General features: G+C 40.3%; 1 protein-coding gene across 2 annotated transcripts; it reads right to left on the reverse strand.

Moving 5' to 3' along the window:
• Positions 1-5,322: 5,322 nt before the first annotated feature.
• Positions 5,323-9,602, reverse strand: LOC139282988 (keratin, type II cytoskeletal 8-like). 2 transcript variants are annotated; one of them, XM_070902918.1, is made up of 9 exons: positions 9,130-9,602; positions 7,605-7,813; positions 7,437-7,497; positions 7,239-7,334; positions 6,960-7,124; positions 6,725-6,850; positions 6,400-6,620; positions 6,249-6,311; positions 5,323-6,158 (listed from the first exon to the last, which is right to left on the reverse strand). In XM_070902918.1, the coding sequence occupies exons 1-9, from the start codon at positions 9,502-9,504 to the stop codon at positions 6,002-6,004; spliced, it is 1,473 nt and encodes a 490-aa protein (XP_070759019.1). In that variant the 5' UTR covers positions 9,505-9,602; the 3' UTR covers positions 5,323-6,001. The 2 variants fall into 2 exon arrangements, with proteins under 2 accessions (XP_070759019.1, XP_070759018.1); XM_070902917.1 differs by having other exon boundaries at positions 5,323-6,144; positions 6,253-6,311; positions 9,130-9,601.
• Between the last annotated feature and the right edge of the window lie 11,901 nt (positions 9,603-21,503).

Genomic DNA, 21,503 nt, shown 5'->3' on the forward strand with positions numbered 1-21,503 from the left:
GTCCCTCTGAGTGTCTGACTGCAGACTCTGCCTGCTTTTATGGCTGTGCTGGGCGAGTGGGAGGACCTGTATTCTCCCTTTTGCTGTCCAGCCTCCCCTCCACCTCAGCCCACACGCCTCTGGCTCAGAATGACAGGAGTGGCCAATCCTGCAAAACAGGTAGGGAGGGTTTGTCAGAAGATAAGCCGTGACACACCCTGCAGCAGGACAGGCCGAAGGGGAAGAGAGCGAGAGGCAAAGAAGTGGAGTGAAATTGTGATTATGTGAGGAAAACAGCCTCTTTGAGTGTTTAACCCCTGATGTCTGCTTAGTGGTCACCGGGCAGTGAAATTAATATTGGACCAGTGTCTAAATAGGTGTGGGTTGTGGATGAGTAAAGAAAAATGACTCTCTCATGGGAGTTCAGAGCAAGACTTCTCCTTGAGCGAGACTTCTGTTTCTGGTTAAACAAAAAGGATCTTATTCTTTTTAAAAAAAGGTCCATCTCTGTAGGGATCCTTTCCATTAATGTTGTCAGACACTTAGAATAACAATCTGAGTCTGTCTCTGGCAAAAACAAGCACTTTTAGTGGACGTACTTTTGACATGTGCAATTGCCCCCCAAGGATTACATTGCAGCCCATTTGTTGGCTGAGGTGATCAACTTGATCAATTCTAAAACTTTTTGTACCTATCAGTTATTTAGACCCCAAAATATGTTTTTAAAAAAAATAGGGCCCAGGTTTAGAAATATCTGAATTACCCTTTAAATAGAAACTTGGAAACAGCATTTGGCCCTCATCTTTGAATCACATTATCATTACTTTACTCTTTTCAGCATTAAATCTGATATCTAAAATCAGCAACACATTGGGAGAATATAGTATATTCAACATATGTTGATGACCAGTACCAACCAAATCATCTGCATATGTTAAGTTTACCAAAAAGACAGCCTGTTTTACAAGCATTTAACTGCCCAAACGAGTCATCCATATACAAGTTGAACAAGAATGTACAATGTAAACCTAACTGTTGCGTAACCCCTTTCACTGCACCACCGAACCTGTATGGTCTCATAGGCATAACAATACACAAAAATCCTGAGATCCTGAGTAGATATTTAGGTACTCCTGATGCTTGCTTTCAGCCAAACTGTTGTGAGAATCAAAACTTCTAACCAGTCTACCAGAATTCTCAGCCATCATTGAAGATATACTTGCTTTGACCAAACACTAACGCTGAGATGAAACATTATGGTAGAACATTAAGTAAAACTTTAATAAAAGAAGTGATGAGAATAGGGAATACTTTTTTGATGAACATTAAAATGAAGTAGGTCTAGACATACCCTTTATAATATTATTACAGAGACCCAACAGTTCCCACCCTGAGCAAGCACTTTGGCGACAGTGGCAAGGAAAAACAATCCTTTTAAGAGGCAGAAACCTCGAGCAGAACCAGACTCTAGGTGGGAGGTCATCTGCTTTGACCGGTTGGGTTGGAGAGAGTGAGACAGGGAGAGAGGGACACGCAGAGACACGAGACACAGAGACACAGAGATGTATAGCAGAATATAATAATAAAGGAAATATGACTAATAATAGTAGTTACAGTTGTAATAATAACTGCAATATGATTAATAATAGCAATAACAACTTTAATAGTAAATAGTATGACTAAAGATAATAATTGAAGCGATGAGAGTCAAGCAGGTAGGTGTACCAGGACCACGATCCACAGGAATCTGCGAGACGAGAAAGCACATGCACCTGCATTCTTTCTAATGGGCAGCAGAGAGCCACTCCACTGGTTGCAAAAAGAAGTCCAATTGTATAGAAGTCTATGAGAAAATGACCCTTCTTCTCACTTGATTTATTAACTCAGTAAACATTTTCTTAAATCTCTTCTTATGGTAGTTTCAAGTCTTCTTGAATACAGCATGATGTTCACTGTGTAAATTATGGTCACATTTAGTGTAAAATACACAATAAAGCAGGGTATGCTTTTGGGCGTACCTTGTGATGGGCGTGCCAAGTAACTACTATGGAAACCTGTCAATCAGGATAGAGGCGTTCCGTTGTACTAAAAGACACTCTAAGGAGTCGGCTGTTCATTTTTTCGGTAAGTACATTTACAAGCTAACTTTGTTAGCAGTGACGTTGCATTTGCCCTCGCCTATTATTCTGCATTCATATGCAGATATCTGTTTATAGAGATTACACAGAGCTTAGCATTGAGTAAGGGGCAAGAGGGCATTTCTGGGTCGATGGAACACCTCACCAGAACCCTCTGGATTACTGGTGAGCCCCTCTTTTACTGGACAGGAGCAAATAAAAGGCAGGCATCAGTTTTCCTGAAGGTAGTGCTGCTGCTCTGCCATGGACAGAGAGGAAAATGGCTTGTATGGTGGGCCTCTGGAGCTGAAAATGCTGTCTCCCACCCACTTTGAGACATGAATGCAGAAAGTCTTTTGTCCTCAGGAAATATGACTTTTACACTGAACATAATTAGTGTAAGCTATAATTGTATGTACTTTGGCAAATTACACATCATTGTTATGCTTCACCCTGGGCTGGACAAACAATTTGGTAAGCCCATGTGTGAGGTCAACAGAAAAATCAGAAATCAGAAATCAGAAATCAGAAACTGTTTATTGCCAAGTAACATACATTACAAGGAATTTGCTGTGGTCTGAAGGTGCTATTGTTTTGATAACAAATAAGTAGAATATAAAAGCTAAAATAACAATAAGAATAAAAATAAAAATAAGATAAGATAAATAACAACAGTGCAGTGACCAGAATAAAGTAAAGTGTCCAGATAAAGTGTCCAGTAGGGGGTGGGTGCGTTAATGTAACGCAGTGGGGACAGGGGTGATGTACGTTAATATAACGTATAGCTTGTATAGCTTGTGGTAGTGTTCGGGGGGGTGTCAGTGAGAGAAAGTGTAATAAAGAGTAACAGGTAGACAGAAACTATACCTGGTTTATCCAACTGCTCATCAACCTTGGTGTCAAAAAATGATTATGAAAATGTGAAAATATGATTAATTATTTTGTCATGTTTTTCTTTTCAATAATTTTGCCTCCAGGAATTTTCCAGTTGGTAGTGAAGTAAACCAGCGTTAGACAGAATCCACTCAGCTGCCTCAGTGCTCTACTTAATGTCAAGTTACCAATCCAGAGGCAGCAGGTGGCCTCTCTGCTTAGAAAAACATACTGATCCCCAAATAATTAAATCAACCACTTGCTTGTGCTGTATATAAGGAAGACATAAAAGCCTTGTGTAGAAGCTGTGCAATTGAAGAATTAATCATAGGAGTGTGCTTTGACCAGAAACAACTCTGCCAGTGCTTGCAAAATAAGAATCATTATTATTCTATCAGTCATCTATCATGTATTACAAGGATCCAATTGACTGAATTATTTGTTCACAGCCTGGCTCACTGGATGTAGGCTGCTGGGACAAGTCAGGTGACAATTTCAGTCGCCATTCTCCTCCTTGTTGGTACTCTGCATAAGCCATTTCCTTTCTTTCCCACTATGTCTTCCAGATTATCCTCTAAATCACAGACTGCAGGTTTATATCCAGCTACAACATGTTGAAGATGGCTTATAATGGGGCAAGCATCAAATGTGTATTTAGACACTTGACTGTCTGTCTTTCTTGTGTGTTTTTGTTTGAGAAGAATCTTAATATTCTTGATCATCAGGAAGCCACTGAAGACGGAACAGAATTATCCAGTTTATTAATTTGTATGACTATTCAAACTTAAACTGCACGTCCTACTGTATGTGTTAATACTCCCCTGTAGAGCTGTTATTCTGTTCTAAGGGAGCACATTACCTGTTCTCTGAGATATATTGTCTGGTGCTGCTGACACAGAGAAATGGTTACACATAGAACAATAAGCCCAGTGATCCTCTTCAAGGACAAACTGCCTATAGACCACATTATCAGCTTCTCTGTGGTATGTAATGGCCACTGCCTTTCCATTCTTCTGCTCCCCTCTTTCTGCTATCAAGCACAATGTTACAGATGCAACTGCCCAATTACAGATACATGTTACTTACTGCCTCTTATTCTGTCTCAGGGGCGTCTTAATTGTCCAGATTGTCACAAGCATCAACAGTTACTGAGTTATATACTGGTGCACAGAAGTGAACAACAACAGGCCCACATGCCTTGTACAAGTGATGATAGATTTGAAACAACTGGTTTGTCAGAAAGGATTAATGGAGGATTTGTAACAGCAGGAAGAGTAATTTCCTTGAGTCTTTCCTGTAATTGTTTTAATAGTGATGTAACTGGTTTTGTAGGATCATGAATGGTTACAACTTCAGGGACTAAATCCAACAATTAAATAATAATAAATGCATGATCACTGCCAGCACTCTCGCCCTGAGGTGAAGATGAAGAAAGGATTTTTCTTGTTAACCTGCCAATACGGCGCATGAGACGCATTTAGAAATACACCATTGTGTGTGCACAAAAAATGCACATACACTTAGCTTGGCACTGGGTGTGAAGCAGGTAGACCTATGAATTCGGACCTGTGATTCATTCCACCTCACTGTGGGGACTCTTTTATTTGTTTGTTTTTTAAGTTCCGGATTTATGATCTTTGACATCTTTGTCAAAGATCCTGTGCCTTTATCCAATGTCATTTTTTTCAATTCAAAAGGCTTTATTGGCATGAAAGTTTCAGAAACAATGTTGCCAAAGCCTCACCTCTAACCATGTCTTTTTCATTTTCATTCAGAATGTGAAACTATTTAATATTTAGTCAAAAAACCTTCCTAGTCATTCTTTGTATGTGCCATGTGATTACAGATCCTGTATTGGGTTGTATTTTTGAACAGAGAATCCTTCATACAGGCAGATCCAGAACCTTTTCAGATTTACAATAATGTACTATGAACATAAACTTTACCCTCTTCACAGGTCAGAGCATTTGCATTGTTTGGAACACAACAACCATGAGATCCAGCAAAAGTGTCTCCACGGCAGCTAATGTTTGAATTGCAAAAGCTATTGTTTATGGGATGAGTGGTAACATAATGAGGCTTTGTGGATTTAAAACCTTTATGAATCATGATTTTGACATGTACTAGAAATGACAATTTAGAGTTGACATACTGTAGATGCATATCTGGCAGACTGCAAAACTCGGCAGGAAGTGAGTAGCGTAAAAGTGGCACAGCACTGCCCCCAAGTGACATCTCAGTGTGAAAATGTCATCTTGCTGTTAAAGTAAAACCTTCCTAAAATTGAGGTAGACAGGCTGTGTTCTCCCTTTTTTCATTCATCACAACAATAACCGAGAGTGAGAGGCAATCATTTTCTTTCTCAGATTTATTTTATTGAGATTTATTTGATGTAATTTGCTGCAACATCCATTAGTCATATTGCTAAGAAGGATTTTACAAAATAAATCTGGTTTCAATATAGTTTTATCTTGAAGGCGAGGAAGGCAAAACTAAGCACAGAAACATTTGACAGAGCAGTAAAAAGAGCAAGCCAGTAGCCAATAAATTCAAAGTTAAACTGTAAACATGTAAATTCAATTATTTTTTCTCCAGCGATCAGATTCGGTCAGTGACTTGCTCCCCTTACTAATATCAGCACTCAAATGTAAGAATGAAGACATCAACTGAAAACATACTACCCATGTCAGCTACAATACAAAAAGTATCTAAGTTGACAAGATAGAGTACTCATTTTCAAATACTTTACATGCTTAGTTTTAACACTCCATTAAAACCTTTGTTTCTTTTTTTCCATTTTTTTAATTTCTTGGACGTCAGTGCAGAAAGAAAACATGTCGCCTTTCTCACTGACCTGGCCCTTGTGTGTTTAAGGATGTTTTTACCTTCAGAAACTCTCAGATTTTAGGAATCTGTTTTTTTGGGATAACTCTTGTTGAACATGCTTAACAGTATTGCATAGCACCATGAAAGGGTACAGATTTAGATCAAATTCAAGAGTTTCTGAAGGGAAAGAGGGACGGCTCTCCTTTTTAAATGATTCTTCTGGAACTGGTTGTTGAGACTGTGGACTTGGTGACAGTACCACCATAACCACCACCATAACCACCACCGTAGCTGCCGCTGCTGCCGCCACCGTAGCCGAATCCACCGCTGGAGCTGGAGCTGGAGAATCCTGGAGCAGAAGAAAAACAGATAAGTGTTATATTTTATCCATCCATCTGTCAGTGTGTTCTGTTGTTTCAGGTATCACTTATGATGATGTATAAAATTTGAAACTTACCACCTCCTCCAGAGCTCTGCTGCACATGGATGGTTGCGGTGGAGCCTCCGCTGGCCAGTCTAATGGGGGAAAAATGAAGAGTTAGTGCTTAAATCAGTGTTGATGCTGCAGCCATGAAACTACATTAAATATTCAAGTTTATCCCACCTGGTCTCCTCTCCTTCCAGCAGTTTCCTGTAGGTGGCGATTTCGATGTCCAGGGCCAGCTTGACGTTCATCAGCTCCTGGTATTCGCGCACCTGGCGGGCCATGTCCTGCTTGGCTCTCTGCAGAGCATCCTCCAGGTCTCTGATGCGGAGCTTGGCATCCTTCACTGCCAGCTCACCACGCTCCTCTGCCTCTGCGATCTGAGCCTCAAGGTTGGCCCTCTGTGGAAAATGATGTCACACATGATTTAATAACTGCAGATCCTCTTATATAATTAAGTGTGTTAATAATAAGGCATCATCCATGAGAAGTTCTTGAAACATACCTGTCCCTTGACAGACTCAATCTCATTCTGAAGACGGGCGATCATGCGGTTCAGCTCAGCAATCTCAGTCTTGGTTGTGCGCAGGTCATCACCATACTGTCCAGCAGAGCTCTGCATCTCCTCGTACTATTATGAAAAATACAGCAAGATGTATCAACAACATGATCCAGAGGGTTTGGAGAGGTGTTGGAGTGTGTATAAAAGACACAAGGGATTAACCTCGGCTTCCACTCACCTTCTGTTTGTACCAGGTCTCTGCTTCAGCCTTGCTGCGGTTGGCAATATCCTCATACTGAGCACGCACTTCAGCCACAATAGAATCCATGTCCAAGTTACGGCTGTTGTCCATCTCCACGATGACGGAGGTGTCCTTGATCTGGCCCTGCAGCTCACGAAGCTCCTACACAACCAATGGTTGTTGCACAACAGTTAACTCTTGATGATCATCACCTTTAACTCAAATGGTTATAATAGTATTGTAAAGTAGGTTGAATTAGACATTATAGATACATACAGCCTCATAGACGGCCCTGAGGAAGTTGATCTCATCCTGAAGAGCATCAGCCCTGGCTTCCAGTTCCACCTTGTTCATGTAAGCAGCATCAACGTCCTGGAAAGAAAATTATATACAAACAGGAAGTGTTATAACCGGCCACTTTGTATTAAAGCCTAGGATAAAAAAATTGGAGGAGCCATCTTGATGTATTCACACCTTCTTCAAGAGCACAAACTCGTTCTCTGCAGCTGCACGTTTGTTGATTTCATCTTCATATCTGTTGGAACACAAGGCAACGCTTTAGTACATCTGCTCCATTTTGAACATCTGCTCATTATGTCAGGTTTATGTTATAACTAGTGACCATGTCATGCAAACACTCACTTCCTCTTGAAGTCCTCAACCAGGCCCTGCATGTTCCTCAGCTCTCCCTCCAGTTTGCCCTTCTCATTGCCCAGCCCGTCCAGCTGTCTGCGCAGGTTGGCAATGTAGGCCTCGAACATGCCCTCGATGTTTGAGCGGGTGGTGGTCTGGTCCTGCAGGAGGCTCCATTTGGTCTCCAGCATCTTGTTCTGCTGCTCCAGGAAACGGACCTGTAGAGACACAAAATCAGGGAAGATTGTCAGGTTTTGTTTTAAAAAGCACTTTCTATATATGATAGTATATGTCAATGTTGTTTTGCCAGTGCTTTAATTGTCATTGACTCTTTGATGCCTGAATTGTTTTTGGGCTCGATGGGGATTTTAAGAATTGTTCTTTAAAGGGAAGAATAAGTTCAAAAAGGATTTGAAGGGTGTGTCTTCATTGTATCAGGTTTTAGATAGTTACACATCTGAATTGCCACACCCCAGTAACAGCAATTGTAACTCATGATGGCATACTTTTGCATGCTTGTTTTTCAAGCAATTTTAATACTAAAAAATTTAAAAGGGAACTTTTGGGCCTTTTAATAGTCATAGAATACATCTTCAATTCTTCCTTCTTAAAACAAATAATACAGTATGTTCTATTCAGATGTTTCACCAACATGTGTATGTGGCTTTAAATGTTTCACAGAGTGTATCTCTACTTTGGCTATGACTCATCCTGCATGCTCTGTTCAGCTATAAAGGCCACACAGTCAGTCCAGCCATAAAAAAACTAGGTGTGGCAGATAAACCGCAGAAGACAAAGCAAAACAGTAACATGGGATGAGAGCTTTGTTTTGTGAGTTTTTGTCCGGGTGCCAACTTCTAGAGTTCAGGGAGTCTTACTCTACATAAAGGAAATCACCATATAGCTTGCTTGCCATTATCAACACAGGTGTGTGATGGTAGCATAAAAAACAAGTGACAGATTAGTTATTGCTCTGTACTTAGCATTCTTGTTGCCCATAACAACCAGGTGATAGGTGCAATGTGCAAATAACAGACTTTGGACTGTGGACATAGCGCAGATAGATCGCTACTTTCTCTGCCAGTCTCCCATGTAAGGGACAGGCGAGTCACTGCAATGTAATCCCCACCCATGTTTAGATAAAGGGCAGAGAGGCCGCCACAAGATCAGAGAGGGCTACATGCCAACTGTTACCTTGTGTAGATTTTGGTTGGAGTTGCCAGTGTAAAATGGGGTTACGTTCAGAGACAGATTTTGAGATACTTATAAAATTTTCTAATCCCATAGGCTGTAACTCATTGATGGATACAACATCACAGAGATAAAATTCACAGCTCTCTTGCTTTGTCAGCTGTCAGTTTTTACTTTCTAGTCATTTCTTTTCAATTACAGGTTGAAGGAGAAAAATAAGACTATTCACTTTTGACAGCTGCTACAAGTAAATGTAGCCCAGGGAGGCTGCACACTGTCAGTGCTAATGAGGCCTACAGTAAATTGTACATAAGAAAGCCATACAGAGCTCACAGGAACCCACCTTGTCGATGAAGGAAGCAAAGCGGTTGTTCAGGGATTTGATCTGCTCCTTCTCCTGGGTGCGGACAGCCTGGATGGTGGGGTCAATCTCCAGGTTCAGAGGGGCTAGCAGGCTCTGGTTGACTTGGACAGCTGTGATCGGTGGAGGGATGTAACCGCCTGCTGTTTGGCTAGAGGAAAAGCCATAACCAGAGCCACCACCACCCATTGAAGACATACTAAAACCAAAACCAGAACCAGCACCAGCACCAGCACCAGCTCCAGAGCTAAGACCACCATAACTGGTTCTTTTTACAGAGTAGCTGCTTCCTGGTCCTACAAAGGACCTCCTGGTGCTGCCGCCAGATCCTGAGATTGAAAATGCCTTCTTCATCATGTTTGCAGTGGTAAAGGTTATCAACTGTGACCAGAGGAGAACTGAAGATGAGCAGGATTCAAAAGGAGAGCCAAGTCCCTCTGAGTGTCTGACTGCAGACTCTGGCTGCTTTTATGGCTGTGCTAGGTGAGGGGGAGGATCCTCCCCAGCCAATTCAACTTGTACTCTCTCTTTTGCTGTCCAGCCTCCCCTCCACCTCAGCCCACACGCCTCTGGCTCTGAATGGCAGGAGTGGCCAATCCTGTAAAACAGGTAGGGAGGGTTTGTCAGAAGATAAGCCGTGACACACCCTGCAGCAGGACAGGCCGAAGGGGAAGAAAGCGAGAGGCAAAGAAGTGGAGTGAAATTGTGATTATGTGAGGAAAACAGCCTCTTTGAGTGTCTAACCCCTGATGTCTGCTTAGTGGTCAGGGGCGGGTTGTGGATGAGTAAAGGACAAAAATCAGTAGCTGGAGCCAGAGGGTAGTGAACCATGTTCATACACAATATTTCAGTATTTAGTGTTTGTATTTAAGTGTGACAAAGTTCAGTTCTCCTTTAGTATGCTTCCTCAGTTGTTAGTGTAAGTCAGTAAGTTTCAGGTTTGAGTCAATTCAGACCCGTTCATAGTTCTGAGATCAGCACTCGATAATTAGCCTGGACCAGACGAATCTGCGAGCTCATGGTTACTTTGCTCTGGCAGATACGTCTGGCCCCCCTCCCGCTCAGACAGATTTCCAGCCGACCTTGCCTGTGCCGGGCCAATCACAAGCGTTTGTCTAATATGAGGCAGGTTTGATATGATGACTGACAGAGGAGTGCTGTTGAGGCATTTTAAACAACCAAGATGGCTGCCGCTGATGTGGAACGTTCTGTTGAATCCGCTTTTAACAATAATAATAATCATGACAATACACAAGAATCCTGAGATCCTGAGTAGATATTTAGGTACTCCTGCTTGCTTTCAGCCAAACTGTTATTTGTGAAGATGATAAAGTCTAACCAGAATTCTCTCAGTCATCCTTGAAGATATGCTTGCAGGGCTATCGGTGGTCATTAATCAGTAATATTAATTCAACATGTTTTATCTTTTTTTTTTAACCAAAACTAACATTGAGATGAAACATTAAGGTAGGAAATTAATTCAAAATGTAATAATGATTTGAATTGATGATCATTAAAATGTGATGTGATTGATGCCCTATTGTCCTGTAGTGATAGGATGTAACAATCCTCCAAAACACTCACCATCTTAGCATTAACCCTTTGTATGCTGCCCACTACTTGCATTATGACTTGACAGACTGACACATGCCAGCTGTGTCTGTTTTCAATACGCACCTGTCAATACTCAGCATTTACCCCTCATCAAGTTTAGGCAAGTAAAACAACTTCAGAGAAAGATTGTTTTCATGGTTCTGAGAAACCCACATTGACTGACAGGAGACAGGAGGACACTTTGTTAGGCCATTTTTCCACCATGAGCCCCCTCCCCCCATGACTTTTCCTGCATTGGAAGGATATGACACTACTTACTACTTGGGCACTGAATGTAAACGTGTCATTTTAAAGGGAATTCTTCCTCTTAAATATGTAAAGTTCAGTTCATAAGCAGCAAAACGTACTGGTGCTCAGTCCAGTACATTACACACTAAATATTGCAGTGACTAACACTGATTTAGTAAAAACAAAAAACAAAATAAAACAAAGGGCTAAAGTACAAGCATACAGTTTTATTAAAGATTATTCAACTAAATGCCTTAGGCAGGGTTATGTCTCATTATAGACTTGTTGAAACAGAGAGGAAAAGTCTTTAAGGTTGCCAGAAAGTTGCCTCACAATATGACATGCTTCAGGCTCACAGTATAATATGTTTTGTTTTGTTTTGTTGGAGCGTCCTTGTTCTTGGGAAAACAATGTTGCACATGAATCAGTGGTCAGTGCATTTAGTGGTTCTCATTTGATACATTTCACCACACCCAGTTGTTTCATACTCAAACTCCACCACACTTGTTTCTTCTCTCTGCACCTTTGGTGTAGGTGAGGCCTGCATTCTTTTTCATTCTTCAACAACTTTTCACATGCACTTGTCTTTAATTTCTACCATGGTGTGGAACTTTACTCTAAAGCTCAAATTTCTGCTGCAACAGCTATTTGGGGAAAATGTATGTGCTAGATTTGCTTCTTACTAACTAACTTTGAACTTCTAACAGATGCACAGGACTCTATGAGAGAGTGAGAAGTGTGTGACCTTTTACTTATCACCAAAGTACACAATCCTTTGTCATACTGTGCCAGGTTCTAACACCAATACTCCATGTACATATTTGAGTGCCACATGATACCAATAAATCACAACAATAGCGATGGCAAAGCAGGGTGAGGCCCCATCAGCCGGCCTGAGCGGTCTGATTATTGAGAAGTTTGATAAACATGGATTAAGAGTGATGAGGTTTCACTGGAGTGGAAAAGATGGAAATCCAGAGAGAATCTTCTTGCTGATGTAGCCTGAAAAAATAGTCTACACAAGATCACAATCGCTATGAGCTGTGTCTGTGCGTCTGAAATGCCATCGGTCATGGCTATCATAAATCAAGAACTCAAGCCTGGTCAAGTCTGGATTATCTGAAGCAACTCAACATGCAGAACCTTGTTCACCGAGTTCATGTTACCAGATGTGTGAGATGATGGGGTGCATAGGTTTGTGAATCTTGAGTAATACATTTAAAATGTGACTATATGTGTCAGTAGGTGGGGCAGAGTGAGAGTTATTAGTTCATGCGGTGTAACAATGCTGCGTCCATCTGTTAATGTGTTTCTATTATTTCTAATGGGAATGTGAATTGTCTTAAAGCAGTTGTCTAACATGTAAAAATACTCTGAGAGTAATTGCCCTCATCATGATTTTATTTGTTGTAACACATATGTGCACAAATACAAATGGGCATACACATATGCAAAAACACACAGGTCTGTGTAGGTGGCTCACACGCGCACACACCAAAAGATCAAATTAAAAAATGTCAGTAACTTGAAAATCTTTTTTTAAAGTGAAGAAAAGATGCAGATCAAAATGTAACTTTTACTTATGGTACGATGAAAAAGTGGTACAGCATATTACAACGGTGTGTTATTCTCAGAATATTACCCCACTCCCCCAGCTCCATATATATTTATTTTTTTTACCATGTCCTTCTCTTTCTTTTTCTATCTCCTTTTTAATTTAAATCTACATTTGCTTGGCAGATAAATTCTATTGACCTTTTCAGTTGGTTCTTCTTGTTAATTCATTGATACTAGTAAATACAAGTAGATACAAGTAAAGTAATTGCACTATAATAGTCTTCAAGCCCTTAAGGAAGGCTTTCCTCAAGAGGACCAACTCCAAGAATTTCTTTAAAAGTAAAGTCTATGAAAGTATTACCACCTCTGCCCTTCTTTGCTCTCACACTGCTCCTACAGCCACTCTGATAGGCTTTGGCTTCCCTCATACCTGATTTGCATACTTTGTGAAGAAAATCCTATCAGAACATAGTTTCAGTAATATTTTTTTTACTAAGAATTCATTAATGAATTACAGCTGGAAACCTAACAGTTTGACTTGAAACTTTGCACAAAATGCATCAAAGAATTGGTAGTTTGTTTAATTAAAATGCTTCACTGGAATGGACAAACCTTCATACTTAATAGAAAATGCCATCCTGTGAAGTGTTTTCATTTCTTATCTCAGTTTAACAAATAAAACAAAGTCACTTTGTGTAACCTACTCAGTAGACTTTCCTTTTGTACCTCTGCAGTATATGTAAACTGGGTGTGGGCACGTCTCAATGTCTGAGGTGTACTTTGGCAGGCATTGCTTCTTTTTACTAAATATATGAATGAGCAGCCATGCAGAAAACTGAAATGATACAGATTCATTCAGCGATGCAGCAAGGCAAAGTTTGTAGTATGAAAACTTTATCTTCCTCTTAGTGTTTCAGTACACTAACAAATTGCAGGTCAGAGGAGTGTAGGCAGCACCTCCATGTCATACTCATGTGACATAAACTGACTAAAATGTACATTTGTGTTGCAGCATTCTAGTACAATACTGTTCACATCAAAATTCATTTTTATGAGGGTTTTGTAATCCGTGCAACACCTGAATATTTCTATGTATGTACAATACGTGGAGACATTAACAAACACACACACACACACACAAAAAAAATCTTTCACCATCTAGCCCTGGGCATCCTTCCACACCTGCTCATAGTACACACTGTAACTGCTGTCATCCACTTCTGCTGACTGCACATCATGCACATCACTAGAAATCCAGTTCATTACAGGATGTTGGAAATACAGTCAGTTTCAAGATAACATTAAGCAGCGTGTGCTGCAAAATATGGCGCTAAACATACTGGCTAGGTTTTAGGAGTGCAGAACACTTGATGGATTTTGTGTCAGCACTAAAATAATCCACACAAACAGTTGGATTTAGCTGCATGCCCTCATATGCTCCTTGTAATTCTTAGCATTTCCTTGAAAAAACTAAAAGTGGAGAATGAAGAAAATGAAGGTGTTGTTTTATGGCTGTCAGTTTCTTCACACCCAAAGGCCACAGATGGATAGTTCACTTACAAAACAGAAAATTCCACTTGTCAAGTGTTAAAGGGCTTCCTGTCTCTGGCTTTAGGCGCTGTGATCTTAAGTTTTCTTTGCTGTTTTAACAGCTTTGCCTCTGGATGCTGAAACCTGTTGAACAGCTCCACCATTCCATGGCTCGGGGTAATTTACTTTTGTTTCTTGTTTGTTTAAAATTGTTTACATACTTAACATACAACATCCTCTTTGGTTGTTAATGCTGCAGTTTGGTAGCACAGGAGTGGCCAGTGATCATTCTCCACAGCTATTTCCATTGCCAATTAAAACAATAGCTCTACTACTACTATTATTTCTAGTGCTACATGTTTCTAACCACAGGTACGGTACCACATATCTTCATTTGAACTTTCCTGAGAACAGCCTCTGCAAATCCTCTCAGATTGTTGATCTAGTCACCTTCATATGTGCGTCGTCTTTGGGCGGAGCACATTCTTGTCAAAATAAGCCACAGGTTGTGAAAGTCTGAAAGTCGTCAATCTTTGCAAACACCATGAGACAGTGACTCTCACTGAGAGAAACACTTGAAACCTGTAAAAGATTTGACTGATCATAGTGTAGCTTGTGATGCTTGGACAAAGGTCTCACCAGATTCTTTCACATAATGTTGATTGACAACAAAACCACGGCCTTCACCAACAAATCACATTTTAATTGTAATTGTCTTTTGCCAAACTGCCTTCACTTTTTCATAACTATTGAGCTTTACAGCAACATATTTTACAGTTAGGCATGTAGCTCTTCTCCTTTCAAAAATACACATGGAGGAACATTATCTTCAAATTATTTGACCTATATTTAGACAGGTAATCTCATTGAGGTCTCATTCTCAAGAGAGACCTGGTCAAGACAACAGCAGCAATACAACACAACGTTACAGACAGACAGGACATTCAATATAAATACAATAAATAGAACACAAATCGTAAAAGTACCTCTATTACCATTACTTCTGCTTTTAGTACAGCTAGCGTACAAGTATGCAGATGCATTCCATAGTTATGAATAATCAGCTAATAGCTGGTCTAATAAATTTGTTAAGCACTGTATATATATATTTATATATATGTACTATATTATCTGTTCTAGTGACAGTGTTATTTGAGGCTGGGAGGCATCATTTCTCTTTGTCACTCAAACGCACACACTTGCACGGACACTTAAACTCAGCGGTGACAGGGGCAGGGTCAGATCTGAAGGAGGATCGAGTTTCTTCATGTCTTGCATGGTGCTAAATCACAAGAACACTGTTTTTCTGTACAATGGTATTTATGTTTATTCTATCTATCTATCTATTCCTGTGTTTTGATCTTGTGTATGTTAAGCATACCTTTTTTCCATGGCACATTATAGCACACTTCATCCATGGTGTGCAGTATTTTCACTGTAACGTTGCAGACGGGGGTCAGGCTACAGTACTGTGTGTGTGTGCTCAAGCTACAGTAAATTTCAGGAAATTCAGAAGGCCTGTCAGATCTGAATGAGTATAATCAAACTATTCATTGACCATATGAAGAATAATAAACAAACACAAAGGAGAAAATCTGAAGCCTTTGGACACACAAACACACCCCTCCGTGCTTGTTTTGGCGTCCTCGTAAAGTTGTGGGTGTGTTCATCATGAGGGAGTGCTGTTGGATTGGATTTTAATCTGGCCCTCACAGTCTCGCCACCTGCAACAAGGTACACACCCTTACAACACAGCGGCCACAAGTCATGCATGGAAATATCTCGTGGAGAGAATGTGGTTAACCTGCAATAAAAGCATAGATGGAAACTCTCCCGGAGAATGTCTCACTAACAAGCTCAGCTGCATTGCAGAGTAGCCAGTATTTACTGATTTTACACAGAGCTGCAAAGTCAACAGCTTGTTGGCATGCTAACACATTTCTAAACACATCCACACTGTTTGCTTAAAAAGTCACCATGAGATATTACTTTACAATTCTGGACTTGTAACACCTTGCTTATAGCCCGCACACACTCACACCGCCTCACTATGATTGTGGGAAGAAGTCAGGCATGGGAACTCTGTGGCACAAACTGCGATCTGACTGGATGACTCACTCTCCGTCAGACGAGGAAGATCATGTGTCTAGCCAAATAAAAACCTAGCAACAGAATCAAACGTTGGCTGGGAAGCTGACAACACCTGCTTTCTGCATTAAGTCACACACAGTATCTGTCATTGTACAGTTTTTTTCTGGCTTTGTGTTCTTTTGTTTAAACAGTTGCTGCATTGATCATGATTATGTCATCATCATTTTGTCTATGCTGTTGAAGGATTAAAAATGAATCACAGTCAGTTTCAGAGATTAGCTAAATAATGCTAGGAAACAGCTTTCTTTGCATTGATAAAACCAACAGATTTACTTGTTTGCTTTACATTCTGATCCCCTGATTACTCATCTAGCACAATCAATCATTTTGGTTTATGAACCAAATACCTGCAAAATGAATGACATTCCCGCCAGCCTCAGCTGTGCTTTACTGCTAATTAGCAAACATTAGCATGCTAACAGGCTAAACTAAGATGGTGAACTTGCTACATAGTACCTGCTAAACATCAGCATGTTTGCATTGTCACTTGTATCAACTTCTCACATTGGAGGACACATTGGACATGAGCTGTAGGGCTGGATACTCACGACAACACACAGACAACTTGTCTGAGCAAGTTTGTTCTGCCTGTGGTGAACGCATTCCTGGGACGCCACCCACCCAATCAGTCAGAGGCTCTGCACTATCACCGGCCTCGCAGTAACTCAACACAGCAAGCTGTAGAGGTCATGCACTTGCATCAGCCTACACATCTATCACTGATTTCATCGGATATTACTGTAGTAGAATTTACTGCTATGTGCTCTTTACATACGCTGAAACCTTTAGAATCTGTCTACAAATCGAGGCATAGAGGGTGTGGCCGCTCAGTAGCGGCTCAGTCAACACAGTCATGGGTTAAGGCCCCTACATGGTGTGAAACCTGTTTGGTGTTGCAACTGGACCTCCCATAGAGAGTTATAGACATGACAAGATGATTTCATGGATTTCACAATGAATCACAATGACATGTAGGATTGAGGGATTTTATTTTACTACACTTATTATTATTATTATTTGATGCATTCAAGCAGGCATTTTTGGGGTAAAGCAGATCAATCATCGGAATATCGGTGGAGCTCAATGGAGTTTATATAGAAAATAACTTCTTATCTGTTTCCTGTTATCAGACAGCATTCTCACAGATGTGTAGCCACCTCCTGTTATTGTTGCTGCAGTGCTTAGCAACCACTGTCTTGTCATTACATACCTTTATAAGTCCCCTATTTTGTGGTGGTGTGTGTGTGCTTGTGCTGTGTGTACTTGTACAACTCTCTTTGTCAGAACCAATTTGAGTTTTAGACCTTGGGAGTGAGACATTTTTGTGTGTGCGTGTGTGTGTGTGTGTGTGTGTGTGTGTGTGTGTGTGTGTTGTGTGTGACAACATGGTTTGTATCCTCAGATATAATTGCCACTCAAAGTCATTCATGTGAGAATCTGTGAGAAGTTGTATAATAAAGATGTAGTTTGCTTATGTAAATATGTGTAAATGTTAGATAATAATAATGAAAAGGGAAAATACTATAGTCAGCCTCTAACAGTAGACTACTTGACACATACTTGCATACTTGCATGTTTGAACTGGTGAAAGGAAAGTGAGAACGTGTCATCAAAGCACCCCACCCTTTTAGCCTTACACCTTCAGAATGGCACTTTTGATAGTAGGAAATGATTAACTTGTGCTCATAAAACACGCTTGGCAGCCAGAGCTCTGCTGCTGGCAAACTTCAGCACTCAAGTCGCCATACTGTATTCACACAATGTTAAGAGAGTCAAAGACAGTATGATGGAAGTAAGTATAAAAACCTTTCAAACTGAAACAAATAAAACAGTTTTTTGAGGTTGGAGTGAAGAAATAACAGTATACAAGGGGTAGAAGAGACATATTTACACTCTTTTTAAAAAGAGTATATTATAATATGGGTGAACTCAAAATTTGTTAAACGTCTGCTAATAACCCATTGAAACCTGCCCGAAAGTTTCTTCCCAAATAAAGGATTAACTCTAATGATGTCTGACAGAAACACTTCCTATATTGTTTAAGATCTTGAACAATGATTTCTTAAGGTAGGCGTGGACTGGGTTTAAGCCACAATGAAAAAATGTAAAACAAAACTAAAGTCCTGCAAGCTTCCCCACAGAGGGTATTGGTCTTAGATGTATAAATGTAGACTATAATGTAATGTAAATGTGGCACCAGATGAAAGATAGTGGGGTCACTAAATTAATATTATAAATGACAACATCCTCACCCACCGTAACATGATTTTAGGGAGCTGCCATCAACATGCACCTCCAACAGGTATTTTGTGCTTGGTGGTGGGAAAGTTACTCACCTGCAAAAAATATTTCTCTGTACATTTTTAAACTGCCAACTCAAGTGTTTGGCGTTTCAAAAGTTTATGCGGAGAATTTATTTTGACACACCCGTGCATTCTTTAGAGTGAAAGTTATGTGCGAGAGACGCAGATAAACAGAGAGAGTGATTGTGCACACCCACAAGCCTTCCTATCAGAGTTGGACATCAGTGATTAAGTTTGCAGGACAGTCCCACACCTCAAGTATCTCACTAGTGGGTGTCCTGCAGACACATCACAAAATGAAACAAACCCTGCAGTAGTTCTGCACACACCTTTTATGACATGTTCAGCCTACAACACTCAGTGACCGCGAGTTACCCAGTGATGATGCCTAAGCTGCGTGTCAAAGTGACACTGTATCTTATCAACTCACTTTTTGTCATTTTAACTTTTGTTGAGAGAAGAGTGTTATCTGTTATCAAATTGAACAGAAAAATCTCAGAAACATATTTGACATTGCAAACTATAGACACACATCCTGTTACACACAGAAATTCTTGAAAACCAAGTAACCAGTATAACCAAGAGGAAGGCATTTGGAAGGAAATGTTCTTTTGTAGTGAACAAAAGCCGTTCCTTTATAATTAATTATTAGTGCAGAACAAACAGGGTTATGCAAATTTGCCACTGTGCTGTGATCACACATGTGGAGTAAAATGACTGTTGATCTTACCCTTTGTGATTGGCATGCCATTGCGTTGTAATTCTAAGTAACTCTGGAACCATCTCCTGAGGTTAAATGCCATCTACCATCTAGAGCCACACACCCAGACACCACCCTCGAGGCAGGGCAGCTTAGTTATGTCAGATCATAGCTTAGATAGTTGATAGTTAAAACCAAACAGGTCCAGGTGACAGGTTGGTCCAGCTGTCAGGGTCCCCACAGCTATGCAGTAATTCTCTTTTCTTTTGTTGTGCTTTTACAGGTACCTTCACTGTCCAACAGCGACAGCTGCGGAGAGAGACAGGAAAGGTGAGAAAGAGAGAGAGGGGGGTGACATGCCGCCGTGCAGGGACTGAACGACAGTTCAATCAGTTTCAGTGGAAAATGACAGGTGATAGTATCCTTAAGCATCCATTAAGTGAAGTGCACACGGCAGACAGCACACAACAGGTGCTGCTATGATGGAATACATGGCCCCAGGTTTTCTGTTTGTTTGTCAATTAGTTTGGGGTAATTTGATTGTACACAAATTATGTGTAGCTTGCAGACAGACGTGGCATGCTCTCATCCAATGCACCTTTGCAACGTGGCAGTCTGTTCAAGCTTTTAAAAATGCCCAGCTGTCCCTCTGCCAGTGCTGCTGCTGCTTCATTGTTCCGCAGGTGTCTCCACAACTGTCATCTCAGCTTTAATCAGCTCCACCGTCATCCCTGCATCCACCTGTATGCTCTGACACTAGTCTTTAGAGAAAGACTCCTTTTTCACATGTTAGTATACTTTCCAACGTGAGCTGACTGACTGAACTTAATCTAAGAAATGAGCACCACAAATAGACAGTGTTGGACTAAAATAATTAAGGTTTTTCAACCTAAATTTGACACAGAGCCCCTCAGGGACACAGGTAACAATGCAGGACCTGCCTTACTTGATATGGTACTTCAGCAAATACTTGAACACATTGCAGTTCACCACATTGCTGATATTTGTTTTCTGTGATGTTGGATGTGCTATTTTGTTTTGTTTTGACAGTTTTTTTCATGTATTTCCTGTTTTATGGGTCTTGTTATTAGGTGCATCTCTTGTGACTGATCTTTTAGTAGCTGGTTGGTTGTTTTCGTTGTTTCACTTTGTAATTTACGGGCTAGGCGGGCTCCGAAGCCACACTAAAGTCCTTTTGAAATATGTGTCAGCGGTTGGGGTAGCAGAAGCCTGGTACCTGTTTTGGACAATACAATCTTGCACAGAAAATTAGAGAGAAGAAAAGCTGAAAATAATATGAGATGCAGTACATATTTCACATCATGCTGATGAGAATGACATTACAGGCACTTTATCATGACAGAGGGTTTTTTGTGAGCAATGTAACAAAAAAGCCAGACACAAAGTTATGAGTCTAGAATTGAAGAGTGAAGAAGTTCCTGAAAACAGCTTTTAAGAACTGATCTTTAGAGAAATCATATTTTGCAAATAGCCTTTTGAAGAAAATGATTGTAATACTTTGTATATATGGTATATTTGGAATTTATTGGTCACATGACAAAAAGTCATTTCTAATTTTTTTCATCCCTCATGTATGTAATGGCGACAAATTTGTACATTTGTATGACATAAAGTAAATAAATTACATCAATGTATGCTTCTGTACTTTTGTCTTTCTTTCTTGTTTTTTCTTTTAGAAGTTGTACAACATTTTTATGTTAGTTTAGATTAGGTTTAACTCTTAAATGCTAGTATGTTGTCAATCTGATTTGATCTAATCAATGCTATATGCAACTGCGGCCTAAATTGAAATGTCTGATTTCTTCAGAAAGCAATCGCTGCTGCTGTTGTTGTTGTTGTTGTTGCATGCTTTGGTTTTATTGCAAGAAAAAGTGGCACGCCTCAACCAGGCATCCAGAAAGTTAAATACTCTTCCTTTCAACAGATCTTGATCCTCCATCTGTCAGTAGTCTCTGCACCAAGCCTGCGGAGGAATTCAGACCTGTTACTCAAGCTGAAACATCTTTCTTTTTTTCCCTTTTTTTCATGGTTTAAAAGCACTTGTCAGTCTTGCACTTTTTATATCCAGTCCTGTATAGACAAATCCTGGATCAGGTGAATTGACACAGTGGTATTGCCGCTGGTGTAGATTTTGTGTTCTGAGACTATTAAATCTGACAGTTTACACGACTAAATCATGAAACCCTGGAGAGACATCAAACACTAATCGTTTGTTAACCAGTAAGTCATCATGCTTTTTTTTTATTGGCATT

This window comes from Enoplosus armatus, chromosome 3 (assembly GCF_043641665.1).
Source record: "Enoplosus armatus isolate fEnoArm2 chromosome 3, fEnoArm2.hap1, whole genome shotgun sequence".
Lineage (NCBI taxonomy): Eukaryota > Metazoa > Chordata > Actinopteri > Centrarchiformes > Enoplosidae > Enoplosus > Enoplosus armatus.